We start from the raw sequence: 15,578 nt of genomic DNA, 5'->3' as shown, positions 1-15,578 counted from the left end.
GTGGGAAACCATATTGAAAGCCTTGGAGAAATCCAGGTAGACAATATCCACCGCTCACCCCACATCAACCGAGCAGGTTACTTTGCTGTAGAAGGTGATCAGGTTTGTCAAGCACGATTTGCCCTTGGTGAATCCATGCTGGTTTTTCCCAATCATGTGCTTCATTTGAGTTGTGATAGCCCCCAGGAGGATTCTTCTTTGAGAAGACTGTAGTAAGAATCTATATCCAAATCTTTTTCTGTAGTTTAAAAGTCATATTCTACACCTTTGTACATAGCCACAGGAAATGTGTTTTGCTCAGAGGTTAGTCAAACTGATGAAATCCCCGCTACCATAAAGTGTAGAGCACAGGGTTCAGATGCTTAGGCTGAAACTTCTTCAGCTCCATTCTTTGTTGCCATTCGTTGCATTAAAATACTTATTATTTATGGAATAATATGGGTTTAGAAGAGCTTGCCAGGAAATGCACACCTTCACTACTCCTTGGAAATGGCAAACAATTTCAAAATACCCTTCCCATAACCTGTAAAACTTCTTCCCACCAACACAAACTATTTTTTTTTTCTCTCTTCTTACTGTCTAGGAATGTGGCCTTGGATTTTATCGTGAGAATAAAGGATTATTTACTGGACGCTGTGTCCCCTGCAACTGCAATGGAAATTCAAATAGGTGTCAAGATGGTACTGGAAAATGTATTGTAAGTAAATCCTAACATTCAAGAAATTAATTTGAAAAAAAAAAAATTTACCTTACAGCAGTATGCACTATACAGTATTGTTAAATTCCTAGCAACTAAAAATAATCCTTGCATGCTTCATTCTCTACATCTTGTACTGTTAATGAGCCTAAGTTGCATACACTTACATGTATGCTTAACATAACTGTGGGTGATTAGAATAATTTGTGTCCTTGTTTTTGTTTCCTTCTTTCCCGTATATTTTTTGCTAGCTCACGGTGCAAAAAGTCACCAAATGAGCACATATGTAAGTGTTTGCAGTTATTTATAATAAATATGTGTTCTTATCCTGGCATATGCAGTCCTTAGTTTTATACATATATACTTGGGTTTGCCAACACTGACAAATAGAGCAATAATGCATAGCATAGCTTTTGCAGAATCTCTTGTTTAATCAGCATCACTAAATCTCCACTAATCTTAATTTACAGCTAGATGGATTAAAAAAAAATTGGAGTAAATAAGATGAGAGAAAGGGGATAAAAGTTAGATTAATTAGAAAATTTCAGTTGTTACAGAAGATACAGTGGGGCAGATTCTGCTTCCTGGCACACTGTATTAAACCCAAAGCAGCCTCATAGGAATGGATCAGCCCTCGTAGCAATGCAAGTGTGACATTTGGCCGACTGTGCTTCTCCAGCTTATATCCCTGACGCTTCTTTGAACGGTTCGTTCTGAAAAATTCCCACTTAAAAACTTTACTAATTTTTCACTTACTGTGTAAACAAGAACCTTGCCAACATCTTTCATGGTCTGTCTTCTCTGTTATTTCTTCCTTGTTCGTGCTGCATCCGTTCTGCCTGCGGTGCATTCCTGCTCGTTATGTCATTCCCCCCGACTTTGTCTCAACCAACCCTCTTGCTTTAATGGAAACTATAAACCAATTCAGCCCATTCTGGGGGATGACTTACAGGCTGCTGCTTTGGAGAGGCAGGGCAGGCTGTGACAGGAAAGTGCTGCAGCAGAGCTATAAAGACGAGGAAGTTTTACTTCAGATGAAAATTATAAAGGGAAAAAAAAAGCAAATTTCACTTTTACCTCATGAAGTATGTGCTTTAGGTTTCTCTTTGTCCCCTCCTTGTCACAGCTGGATTAACTTTCAGATAGCTAGAGCTAAATCAACACTTGGCCCTGGGACAAAATTTAGGGCAAGCAAAGTCATCCAGGATAATGCGGTGAAAAATGAAAGCCCAGAGGGCCTGTATTTCCATCATGAGCCTCCACCTAATAAGGAGCAAGTTTGTCTCTCTGTAGAGGAGCCATGGGACAAAGACCTGCAGTGGTGCAGAGAAAACAAGGAGGCTTCCCAGTGTGGAGTTGTCAAGTTTCATATCCAAAGTGCAAAGCTGGCTCACTTGGCCTCCTTCTTCCTGCTCACCTGGAGCACTGGACCCCAGTACCTTCACATGTCAGCTTCTCTCCAGTGATAGCTTCCAGAGAAGGCTTTGTGAGGCTAAGCCCAGGCTGACTCTTTCCTCTGTGGCAGCAGTGCAATCCTCCCCAGCTCGGGTGATAGCTATCCTGCTGTGTGCTGGTGAAGGAGAGGGGTGCAGTGCTGCGCTGCTGAAAGTGGAGGAGAACAGAGTGCAGGAGGAGATGGAGAAGACACATGAACTGGTTCTCGTGTGTAGGGAAAAGCCGGCCCTCTGCCATTAATCAGGCTTTGTGTCCTCGTGGTCCCTGCCCTTCCTCCTGAAAGGCATGTTCCCTCAGCAGCAGCATGGTGCTGAGACTTGCTCATCCCATGACATGTTGTCTCATGTCACATAACCCCACGTACATAGGTGTTTCTGTTGTGGCCCTGACACACTCTACTCTGGCTTCCTTGTACCATATGGGTGCATGTGGAGTCAGCTGAGAGTTTTCCTTTCAGAGTTTGCAATACTTGATGGTTTGGAGATGCTGTGACTCCAGGGGTGTCTCTGGCCCTGTGGAACTTGAAGGAAGACCCATGAGGGAGTTGCCGCTTTGGCTTCATTCCACCATGCCTCGGGAGTACGGGATTATGTTCGCCAGTCCTTCTATGCCATATAGCTAGAGGAACAGCATGGCACATTCGGAGTGGCTTATATGTGAAATATCTTAAACTTTCTTCAGCAACTATGGAATTGCTTCAGTTTCTATAGACAGAGTGAACAAAACAAAAGCCAGGAGATAAACTGCGGGGGGGGGGAGGGAGGAGGTTGCTCCAAGATGAAACCAAGACAAATATTTTTAAATACCTCTCTTTTACTCTTTTTGCAGTTTAATTTATTCTTCAGGATTATCAAAATTTACAGCAATTATTCAGAAACAGTCTGAATTTTCCATGGGCTTTTTGCAGGAGTATATTCAGCTTTTATAGAGGCTGCATTTTAAAATGGTTCCTTTTACAAACATAGTGTCTTCATATTACTTCAGCTTCCTCTAGTTAAATGGCCCATATGTGAACTGGAGCTTTTCCTGTTCTTTCCCAGAACCTTTCACAAGTGAGCCACAAATTTAATTCTTTAACCAAAATGAAAACCAATTAGAGGTTACTACGTGCAGAGTCTGAGGGAAGGGCTGTTGATGTGGTTGAGGGAATCTGGGTGTGAAGAAATGTGGAGGAGAATGGAGTGTAAGAGGAGATGGTAGAGACAGAACTGTTTCTCATTTGTAGGGAAAAATGCCCCTCTGGTGCAAAACATGGTAGTAGGGCCTTCAACCGTAGCCCTAAGCCATCAAAGTCCATGAAATGGGAGTGCAATCTGCTCAGTGACTGCTTCCAGCCAATTTCCCACTTTCTTTTTCCATCTTTCACTTTATTAGTACACCCTCAACTCTAGGACACTGGATCAGTCTGTTGCACATTGAAGAAAACAGTTTTAGAACTTGGGAGCTTTAATGCCTCTTGAGCGGTCGTCACATGGAATCTTTATGGCTGCTCAAAAATGTATTTGAACAACTTCTATTTTAAATTAGTATCGCTTTAGGTAATGCAAAAGCAACTTGCTCATCCTCTTCCCATAATGTATAAATGTAGAATCATAGAAACATTTAGGTTGGAAAAGACCTTTAAGATCATTGAGTCCAACCAAATGTGTGTGACAATTAGACAGCACCAGGAATAAACAGTTTTATCATGGAAAAAGTGGCTCAGTTGTATCAGTTTCAATTGTTTTCCTAGCCTTTGCTTTTCATTATTTATTCTAGTTACCCCAGATAAATACAAATTACATATACAGTGGGGAAAGTACATGAAATTCAATTCTAATCTGAATCTACTACGAGAAACACTTTTTATATTAATTTCATGGGATTTTTTTAAGAATGTACTTGGGCTCAATTAATTGCATGCTTTTAAATGATATCTGCCTTCTAATTAGTGTTAAAATGCAAAATCTAAAGTTCATTTAAACACAGTGATTTTTAATTGAAATATCAAGACATAGAGAGTTCATTAATGGAATGTTCCTTAACAAACTACGCATCTAACTGAATTTCTTTAAAAATATGGTTAATGCCGCTTATTTACCTGTTGCTTTTCCACAATAGTGAGCAAATTGTGCTTTCTACAATTAGAGAATGACTGGAATCAACCTATCCTGGTTGTGAAGGCAGTTTGGCAGTAAATGCTTGATTATGTGGAAGGGAAAGAACATAGCCTCTGAGTAGATTAGCTATAATTTTTTTAAAAATAATAATAAAGCCATATTGTGTGGTAAAGCACTGTTAACTGTCTCGCTTGTTTCTTTTTTAAGAACTGTCAGTATAATACTGCTGGGGAGAAATGTGAGCGCTGTAAAGATGGTTATTTTGGAGATGCCACTCAAGGTTCCTGTCGGGTGTGTCCTTGCCCTTATACAAACAGGTACAGTAAAGGGTCATGAGTAGTCAAGCAGAGGGTAAAGGGGAGGGGAAAAAGAAAAAAAGAAAAAAAAACCCCCAACCCAAACCCCTGCTACCATAGGAGGATAACGATCTTTGTCTGTATTCTCATATCATCCAATATGGTGGGGCATCAGACCCATTTGAGGCACGTCAGACCAGCAGTAACTTGGTGCTCTGTCTCACGGCATTGCCTTTTTTAATAAGCTGAGTATTCCAATTCTCACTCAGTTTCTGAACCACAAAGGCACGCTGCTCATCGCCTGGGGGAGCCCCAGGCAGTTGTGATGGGCTTATGTACGAAACCACCAGTAACTCCTTCGTAGTGAGAAGTACAGGATGGAAGTCTTTTCCCTTACTGGGCATATCCAGAATCTATATCTTGTTTACTGAAATGCAAGATGTAAGTTACCTTTAGTCTCACGTTTAACACCATTACTCTGGCTAGGAGATAAGTGACAACGATGAAACAAGCCTTTTATATGAATTCAGAAAATTTAGTAAGATGCAAAAATAATGTAAAAACACTAAAGCTCTTAAGCGTGTATCTAGATTTCTGAAAGAGTATGGTTGCTTTTCAGGTGGAAGCTCCGTTTGAAGTGCAAACATACTGAGCTAGAAAAAATTAAATTTCCTTGGCTCTAATGAGGTTGCCAGGCTTTTAAAATTGGGCAGTAAACTGCATTTTAAATGCATTGTATGTTTAGCCACATTGTTTGTCATCATTGGTCAGTTCTGAAATGTGAAATGTGTTAAATAAAAACAGATTTTTAAAAAAAAAAACTAAGCTATAAATTGCTAAAGGCACCACATAGTATTTGCCAGGTGCATTAGCTGCTTGGCTACACCAGGTAGCCTTAAGTAAGAGATTTACACTAGCAGACAATAGACAAGTTTTTCATTTATCAGAGAACTCTCTGATAGATCTGGTTTTGACAGCATTGGCCTCTTCTGCAGGTGCTTGCCTGAGGCTGACTGAACATATTTTTAGTCATCTTTTGTTTTAAGAGTGCTGAAATAGCTAGGGAGACCATAAACCTGTGCAGTTTCATAGCTGCACATTAGGGTGGTAAATGCCATTCCTGACATAGGAAATGCACCTCACCTGGCATTATTGGAGTTGACAATTTTCCACCTAGTCAAATTATATGTAATTCTTAGTGCAGACATCTATCTTTGGTACACAGACTTGCTTTATCCAGCTGTTTATAGGTTAAAAACTGGAAATAGCAAACATGGCTTATCTGCGCTTCACCTCTTGCCTTCTCCTTACCAAACATCAGCCAAATAATGGTTTTCCCTCCCAGAGAAATGTGAATCTAGACGAGTTTGCTAGAAAGAGCAGACAAAAATGTTCATTGTGTTAACCAGATATACTCTAGAGCTCCCCAAAATGGTGCACAACTCTATTCTGCCTTGGTTAAAAAAAAACCTCAAACAATATTAGCTACATGAAAATATCATCTGATGTTTCCATCCATAAAAAAAAAAAGCTATCCAAACAAGAGGAAATGTTGTCTAGCATAGGCTATTGATTCTTGCATAGTAAGATAAAATAGCTACCCAGGCTTGTTTTATTTTACAGCATCACTATTAAGGTTTATTTAGGCATTCCTCTGGGTAGTGAACTATTATACTCAGTCCAGAGGGTCAGGAAATTATTATTTTTTAGTCCACTGAAAGAATTTAGAGGAAAATTATGAAACTTCAAAGAATTAGTCACAGCAATTTATCTAGAGGCAATTAAATTAGCTGAGAAGTAATTTAGTGGTATAAAAACTTTTTAATCTGAAAGTCATTTAGCCGAGCTTAGCCTTTAGAGTGTAAAACCTATTTGATGATGTGCTCACAATAATATTTTTGCTTCTTCACAAAGATTTGCAACTGGCTGTGTGGCAAATGGCGAAGAAATTCAGTGTCTCTGCAAAGAAGGCTATACTGGAGTTCGTTGTGAACGGTAAGTGACTTGTTTCTCAAGACCAAGGTTTTTGAGAGGTACCATAGAAGGAGGTACGTCTGTATTGGGTAATATATGGATGTATGCACATGCATAGTATGCACACACTTAGGGAGTATCTATTTATATAAACAGCTGCTATAGTGTGGTGCTATAGTATAATTCTAGACGTAAACCCAACACTCCCTGAAGAAATGTAAACAATTCTCCACAGCCTATTTAGTGACTACACAGTTTTTACCAAAAGAGAAATGTCAGCCTCTTTGCCTAAGTGCCCTGTGCCTTGCCTTATCCTGCACTCTTTCTGATAATAATGATTCCCACTTACTTTGTCCCTTTTCAAGTTAAAAACATTTTCCCGTTTCCTCCAGTGTACCTGATGGTGCTTCAGTGTTTGTAGTTATCCAACAGCAACCCCATTAACACCATACCCTTCATCCCAAGTCATTCTGATGTGCTCCACAGGTAGAGTGTACAAACACAACGCTGAAGCCATCTCTTTTGCTGGAAGATTGCAGTGGTTTGGCAAAGCACAAGAGGAACAGCATGGCAGTTTCAGGCAGGCAGAGGAAGCAATTTCACTGAGTTTCAAATCCAGGGGGAATTTAAGCATAATGGAGTGGTGTTATCTGGTTTGGAAACTTGAGGCCAGTAAGTCATGATGTCTCACCTGAAGACAGTACCTCCAGTAGCACATTGTCTTGTGCTTCAAGACTGTTAGCTTTGACATCTAAGCTGCAGGTTGTAGACAGATTTTCTCTTCCAGATCTAGCTGTACCTCAGCTGCTCATCATGGCCCTTTAGATCTTACAACAGAGTGCCTTCTAGGAGTATTAGCTAGCCAGTCTGGACAATATATTTTACCTATAAAATATTTAGGCATCACTCGCACAGACTGCTTTGCTGGCAGATGGCAAGAGGAGGTATCACCCAGCAGAAGGGTGATAATGTCATTCGGTGCCATTGCTGTTTGAAATCTCAACATGTGCTTGCAGTATGATCCTCCTTAATATGTGTTTTCTGGTGGGATCACAGACCAGTCTGTTTGCTGGGTTAAGCCTTGTCAAATTCTCTATGTATGCATGTAACTGTGTGCATTGTATTTTTTCAGATTAAGTGAATTATTCCTATGCGAGCCTTGTGGGAGTTCTTTTATTTTTAGAAAAAATTTCTGCAGTACTTGGAAGGATATTTTTAGCATAGTGCAGAGGACACTGTAAACCAAAATGACACCCTTTTTGTCTAAGTCAAGACATGAAATCAAAAGTTCTCGAGAGTTTCTTCAGGAGAATAACTGGGGTTTTTTGTTAAGGGAAAGTATATTTCACAAAAGTAGCTTCAAATATTTAATAAAAATTATTTGTGTCTCTTCATCTAGCTGTGCTCCAGGATATTTTGGAAATCCACAGAAATATGGAGGCTACTGTCAGAAATGTAATTGTAATAATAATGGACAGCTGGCTAGCTGTGACCGCCTGACTGGAGGTACGTGCGGGCCTGTGAACATGGAAGGGACCGTTTTTTCTCTCTGGGAAGCAGAGAAGGAAAGTACTTAGATCAGTTGAACTGAAGGAAGGATGTAGACTTACAGGAAATGCAGATTGTTTTTAACAAAAAGTAAGGTTTCCTAAAACATAACACCATGGTAATACAAGGGCTGTCCTGAGTAATCGAGTTCACCCTTGTAAGCCATTTTGTCATGTATTTCCTTTCATAAATACTACCAATTTTATTTTGTTTTTCTGTTTCACGGGTATGTTTTTAAATGCATTATGGTTCATCTTCTGACATGGTTAAGTCATATCTTGCCAGTCTGTGTTACGGGCTTATGAAACTGAGCCGTCTCAATATGCCTTTTTAAAATGTATTTGGGACAGATCAGTGACATCTTCAGAGTCTGCATCAGGCACTGCCATCTTAGGTATCCAAGCTAACTGTGTTTACAGCGGAAGTTAGGACCTGACACAGGAGGCTGTTTTATAAATCCTGCTATACGTCATTCTGCCATCTAAGACATCCGTGACTTTCCCAGTATCAGTCACACATGTACTGCATTACTATAAGCTCTTATAATATGCCACTGGCATACGTTTGCTTTATCTATTATAATTCTGAAGTAAAGGGCCTGAGCCTACGTTCCTCAGACTGTCTTTACCTCAGTTCACTTCAATCCCTTGGGATACTCATTTCTAGTCAGAAGCACGTAGGCCACTGCTCCTGAAAAGGACCTTGATTCTCCCATGTTTTCATTCCCCAATAAAATTACCCTCTTCTTTCCCTGTAGGCAGCTTTTCCTCCTCAGATGTTAGTGAAGTGTCAAACTAATAACTCCTAATACTCCCATGCTCTTCATTGCTCTGCTCTGCTCTTCATACTGCATTCAAATGACCGCCAAGGATCACCTTATCTTTCCTTGGTCACAGATATTAGAAAACCAGCAAGTGATGTGAACTGCTGTTGGCAGCTGGTGCAATTTTTCAATAGCTAGTTCTCATTTCATATTTCATCATTGAAGTAATGCATCTTTATTATATTTATACCTTGTGTGGAACAGATCCAAGCCGTGTTTGATGTTGTGTCGTTCCTTTCTTTTTGAAGGAAGAGTTTGCTAGGACGAACTAATCTGTAGGGCAAAATTCAACAAGCCAGTTTGTTTTCAGTTTGTCTCCGATTATATATTCTGATCAGCCGGCTCTTTCTCCGCATTAGGAATAAAACCCTCTGTGATCGTCAGCACAGCATGTTCTAGCAGGTTTCTTGTCCGTGATGTTCGGCACTTGGCCAGACTTTTTCATTTCACTATTTCTTGGCTGATGTTGTTTGTGCACAAGCTGTAATAATAGTTTTGTTTAATTGGTACTTCACAGCAACAGCTGAAATGTGTCTGGTGTTAGCTGAATTACACAACAGCAGAACTGCATGGGTATTTGAATTTCAGAATAATTTCCTTCATTCTCTTACAAATATATTCTTAGTGACTTGTCTCCTTTTGGCAGCAGCACTCACTACCAATCCCATTTTACTTCCTGATGACTTAATGTGCAAGTGCCAAAGGAAACGACACAGCTAGGCAGTTTGTTCCAGGCTGTTTCATGCTGCTGTTAAAGTTCAGGTCCAATTTTATCACTGTAACCTCTCACAGTTGCAAGCTGTTGTTGACTCTTGACAGCAGCAGCCTATACCCTGAGTGCATCCTTTTCCTTCAGAGTAAAAGACATGCACAGCCCCTTTCGTTTTCAAGAGAAGATGAGAGTTTGGCAGTAGGACCAAGCCTGTAAAAGGGACTTGGGCATCAAGGTGGGGAGACTCCTGTCCTATATGATGGCATTTTTAGGAGCCAGTTCCTCTCCTGCCTCCTAGAAGTTAGGATCCCAGGATGTTACAATCCCACGTGCACTTGGAGAGTGTTAAGCTTCTTATAACGGGGTTTGTGAAACAAACAAACAAACCAAAACAGCACACTGGACAGGCAGTCACTTGTGCTAGCTTGTTGGAAAGTCTGAGGGCAATGTTTGTTATATACCACCTGTATCTGTGGTCCAGGCTCCATGCCTTGGGTTACATAGAGTGCCTCCTTCCATGCATACACTGTGGATTTCTCTCAAGCTTGATTAATCCCTTAATCTTGCAAGCTGTGACAGGTGTGAAGGAAGGCTATAAACGTTTCTCAGTTCCTTGTGGGTAAGACATGCTTTGGGGAATCAGAATCTGTGGTTTGAACATGGATGCTAAAGCAGATAAAGGGGTTTGAACCTAAGTTCTGGGTAAAATGCTTTAACAGTATAGTCTTGGCTCCAATCCTGGTGGTGGTATTCTAGGCAAATTCTAGCAATACATTCAGCACACTTGATGTGAGAGAGCCTCCTGCTGCTACCCAAGTAGCATATATGGGGGGGGGGGGGGGGAGGGGGTGTTTTACAGTCAGTTTCCTTTGAGGGATGAAAAAGGTGTTGATCTCAGCAAGATATAAGTGGGAGCTGAATGTTTTGGCATGCTCAAGCCTTCTGGGCATTTTAGCTCGTTTATGGTGGGTATGGATTTATGAAAGGGCAGCACCATGTTTTAATGGCTGCCAACCATGAAAAGCGAGGGCAAAAATGCAATAGTAGTATTTCCATAAGAAAACTTTGGTTACTGATGACAGTCTTGTGATTTCAGAATGTTTTAATAACGAGCCAAAAGATGTGGATCCAAATGAAGATTGTGACCGTAAGTAAAAAAAATAGAACCGCACTTAGATTGCTGCCTGCTGGCTTCAGACATATACTGATGACTCTTTTAAGGGTAGCAGAGTTTAAAAAGGACTGGAGGTGTCCTGTAATGAATCTTTTAAAAGCAAACATTCAACCAAACACTTGGAAAAATGATAAAAGAGGTGGTCAGCTAGCCAGATGTAAATGGGGCCTTCTCCTTATTTCTGGCTTTGGTCACTCTCCTTAACACCGTGGGTTTTGTTGTTGCCTTTGTTCTTCAGGCGGTACCAGGTGACAAGCACCAAAGTGCTTCCCGTGCATCTCATTTATTAATGTACTCAGTGAAATATTCTCTGCACCAAATATCAATAATATGTATTGTTTTCCTTTGCCCATGCTCCCTCCAGCTTGCGATAGCTGTGTAATTACACTGCTGAAGGATTTGAGCACAATAGGTGACGAGCTTCAGCTGATCAAGTCTCAGCTGCAAAACGTCCATGCAAGTACCCACACGCTGGAGCAGATGAGACGTCTGGAAACACGCATCAAGGACTTAAAGGTAGGCACACATAAACAGAAAAATGGATTTCAGATTAAGCGGGTAAGAGCTGAACCTAGGAACTTACGCCATCTTTTTGTCAGCTTGCAAGGAAACATACATCAACTTTTGATTTCAAATACCAGATGCTGACAGCACTGGGCTTCACCTGTTAGAAGACAGCTATTGTTTCCATGTCATGCTCTGAAAGAGAATCAGTATCTCTGCTTTTTCTGAGGCCTGCTCACCTTGAAAGCTATATCTCTGAGGTTTCCCTATAGCTCTGTCTTTTTCCAGCGCTTCATGTCTCTGCATTACCGAAAAACCCCAACATTCATAGAATCATAGAATCATTAAGGTTGGAAAAGACCTCTAAGATCATTGAGTCCAACCGTCGACCCAACACCACCATGTCCACTAAACCATGTCCCTAAGCGCCTCATCTACGCGTCTTTTAAATACTTCCAGGGATGGGGACTCAACCACTTCCCTGGGCAGCCTGGTCCAATGTTTAACCACTCAATACCACAATTCATCCTAAAAAAATTTTCTTTGTTTGGAATAGCAGTTGCTATACTCACAGATAAAAACGCCCAGGTTTTGGGCAGCAATTGGTCAGCCTTCATGTCAGTAATGCTGCTTTTATTTACCTTGGATAAAGTTCTAACCCAGTGAATTTTTGCTTTTTGTCTCCTGTGTATGGCTGATTTATTGGATTTTTTTTTCTTTCTTTTCAGGTCTTACTGAACAATTACCGTTCTGTTGTTCATAATCAAGGTTCAAAGGTAGATGAGTTGGAGACAGAATTCATTAACCTAAATCATGACGTAAATGCTCTCCAGGAAAAGGTGACTTACCAAATCAATATTAAAATACACATCACTCGACTACATATTAGCATGCTGTATCCAGATATTTTTAATCTAATCAGTTTTTTCCCTTGCTAGGCTGAAATGAACTACAAAGCAGCTGAGATATTATTTAATAATTTTGGCCAAACTCATCAGAAAGGAAAGGATTTGGTTTCACGAATACAAATAGTTGTCAACAATATACAAGGTAGTTTCTAACTCTATAACATGTTTTGTTTTATGGACTCTTTTCAGTTTATTTACAATATTCTTAATTAAGCATGAGAGGTTTTCTTAGAAAACAACTTCATAAATCAGAATTTAGACATAGCTGTGGAATTCACTCTTCCTATTAGAAATCTAATAGATAATGTTAGTTTAGGAGCCTACCTTCCCTATATAGTGAATAGGGACAGAGAAGCTTTACCACAGGGACATTTAGAGCAACAGATTGACTATCCTGACTTTAGTGTAACTTTAGTCTGGGTTGCTATCATAGGCTCTTCTAAGTTAGAAGCTTAAAATTATTGCTGTGAACTTGGTCATTTGGGACAAATTTCAAGCCCGATGCCATCTTACTAGCTCTGGTTGTGTGACCTGGGATACTTTTCAGCTTAATAATACAATTAATGCAAAATGGATCTGCTTCATTAAGGAATTCAGGAATAGACATGCCTTTTTCAGAAAAGAGACCGGCCCTCTCATTTGTGTCTTTTGCGTAGGCTTAAGCACATCCTCTCTTTGACTTTGACAATACTTTTTTTCAGTGCTCTTGGAACAAATAGCTGGTACAAATGCAGAAAGTAACAACTTGCCCTTGGGAGATGCTGCCAAAGAACTGGCCGAAGCTCAACGCATGATGACGGAGATGCGAAACCGCAACTTTGGCCAACTTCAAGCAGAGGCGGAGAAGGAGAGAGCAGAAGCTCAGCTGCGTAAGGGCTTGTTCTCTTACTCTCTAGAGAGATCAATCTTAAATCTGAAGCATTATTGATTGTTTGGGATGGAGTGCAGGGAGGGGCATTTTGCAATGTATCCCTGGGATCTGTAGCGGTCGTTAGTCAACAGGAAAGTGGTAGTTCTGGAGGGGATTTAAAGGCATTTTTAGTTTGTTGTGGAAGAAACTGAGTTGAACTGGGGAAGAAACCCAGTAGATCCTTTTTAATAACTAGATGAATGTCGGTAAAATAAAGACGTAGCTGATCATAATATACTTATGCAGTGCTTCGGTGTATTATAATATATAGGCTATGGCAGATTTCAGAGGAATTACACACGTAATTTAACAACAGATTTTAAGAAGCTGCTAGAGTAGTCCAGGGGCCAGATCATACAAGGATAAGGAAGTTCAGAAGTTCTATTTGCACTAGTTGTACTCCCTTTTATGTTCTCTGCGCGTGTTTGACTGGGACATTCAGAAACCTGATTCCAGACATTAGAGAGAGCAAGAACAGTAAAGTCACAGGCTTATCTCATAACCAGGGGCATAGTTGAGAAATGTGAAAGACCTTACGAGTGATAGTAATTTCCCCTAACTTTGGACTTTGCTACCTACCTCTGAGTAACTCTTCTGTATCCTATCTTGTAGGCAGTGAAATGGGCACTCTTAAAAGTGTGACTCATTTGACCTCTTTTATGTTTCTACCTTCTTTGAGAGCAAATGCGCCCGTATCTCTCCACTGATTACAGAGGAAGCTTTGATGACTAACGCAGATGTAGATGTCTACACTGTAGATGAAATTGTTGATGAAACTTTGTTAGTTCCATATAAAAAAAGAAAACTATTCAGTATTTGCAAATCATCTTCAGCCTTACTTGATTCAGAAATAGCCAAATAAATGTTTATCTGTGCTCTGTGACTGCAGCAGCAAACTTGTGAGCAGATTTGATCCAGTGAGATGCTGAATAGCATCTCTGCGATAGTAACACTGAAATTAGCGCTGCAAAGGATGATCAGTATTTCACACAACCACAGCTTTCTGATCCTAAATGTCAAGCACTTTTGAAGGAAGATTGTTCTGGTTCCCCTCTTCTCTGAACAAAACTTTTCTTTCTGGTCCTGATACTGCAGTACTGGCACGTATTAAGAATGAACTACAAAAGTACCACCAAGAAAATCACGGGCTTATTAAAATTGTGAGGGATTCACTGAATGAATATGAATCCAAAATCACTGACCTTCGTGAAGCTCTGAATGAGGCGACGGGACAAATCAAGCAGGCTGAAAACTTAAACAGCGATAATGGAGTTCTGTTGGAAGACATTAAGGTAATGTCGGGGTTCGGGAGGAGAAAGTTAAACCTCAGGAGATAAGACATGCTTTTGATTGCTGCTTTTGACCTTGCAAAGCCAAGTAGCACTAATTCTTTAGACTTTCTCCAAGGTCTCTTTCCATCTTTTGATGTATGTATGGACAGGTATAAATGTAGTCTACTCCCACTTGTGGCCTCTTTATGTGACCAGGACAGCGTGACCATGATACAGCTCTGATGAGAGCGGGGAAGGAGAGTCTCTGTCTAGCCTTTCTCTTCAGCTGCCACTAGCCTTTTTGTTTCTTATTCTAGATCAAATTCCTGATGCTGATGTGCTTTTCGTAGTAAGTTCCTTCAAGTATGTGGCTTTAACAGCCATGAAAGATGGAACCAATAATGTGTGCAATACTGTTAAATTATTTGGGATTAATATGCTACAGAACTGCTTCGGAGGTCTCATCAGAAAGGTGACAAGAAACAGCTGTCATTCCTGAGCAGTGCTTGATTTTTAGAGCTGGTGAAATAGTACAAGAAATAAGGGTGTGCTACAGGACCCATTCTTTTAAATTAATTGCGGTTTTGCTGAAATAATATCACTGTTTTAGCACACTCGTGTCAATCCAGTTTGCTAACACTGCTTGAACAAAAGAATTTCTACATTCAACTGTCCCTTTCAATATTTAATTGTACCTTTATGTGCATGGACTATACAATACGTGTGCCACATTAGTATGCACAGTTGTGTCAAAAGATGGATGCATCTGTGCAAGTCATAAATCTCCTGATAACACTTCTCTGGTAGAGAGAGATTTGACATGTTACAATGATAGAAACCCAACTGAAGAGAGCTAACGCATCCTTACCTGCAACACCACTTGTCTGGCTGTGTTTGTGGTGTGCCATTACCCTAGAGCTATGCTGTGGATTGTCACAGGGCTGCTCTAGACCAAGGAGCTTCATTCGTTTTCCCCTCAGAGCTTTCAAGAGGATAAGGTGGGGAGGTTTCACATCCCCTTTCTGGTGACATCCCCAGATGAAGGGATAGTGTAATCATTTTATTTCTGCCTTTGAGAGAACAGAAAAAATCAGGGTAGTCACCAGGGAGCTGTTTTTAAAGTTTCCAGGTTTGAAGTTTCCAGGTTTGAGAGATCAGACGCTTAGGTGGTCTGTCCTGACCATTCATCTCAGCTGACCCGTACTAC

At 40.4% G+C, this 15,578-nt stretch overlaps 1 protein-coding gene across 1 annotated transcript in view; it reads left to right on the top strand.

The window, feature by feature from the left end:
* Positions 1-15,578, top strand: part of LAMA3 (laminin subunit alpha 3) — a 122,638-nt gene that overhangs the window by 83,444 nt on the left and 23,616 nt on the right. The window contains exons 43-52 of the mRNA XM_019473746.1: positions 584-697; positions 4,459-4,568; positions 6,462-6,542; positions 7,921-8,027; positions 10,701-10,751; positions 11,143-11,294; positions 12,011-12,121; positions 12,221-12,332; positions 12,892-13,059; positions 14,196-14,392. Of these exons, the coding sequence (XP_019329291.1) occupies positions 584-697; positions 4,459-4,568; positions 6,462-6,542; positions 7,921-8,027; positions 10,701-10,751; positions 11,143-11,294; positions 12,011-12,121; positions 12,221-12,332; positions 12,892-13,059; positions 14,196-14,392 (1,203 nt within the window). The remainder of the gene's footprint in view (positions 1-583; positions 698-4,458; positions 4,569-6,461; positions 6,543-7,920; positions 8,028-10,700; positions 10,752-11,142; positions 11,295-12,010; positions 12,122-12,220; positions 12,333-12,891; positions 13,060-14,195; positions 14,393-15,578) is intronic.

This window comes from Aptenodytes forsteri, unplaced genomic scaffold, assembly GCF_000699145.1.
Source record: "Aptenodytes forsteri isolate BGI_AS27 unplaced genomic scaffold, ASM69914v1 Scaffold23, whole genome shotgun sequence".
Classification (NCBI taxonomy): Eukaryota; Metazoa; Chordata; class Aves; order Sphenisciformes; family Spheniscidae; genus Aptenodytes; species Aptenodytes forsteri.
This window is presented reverse-complemented; position numbering and strand designations above follow the sequence as displayed.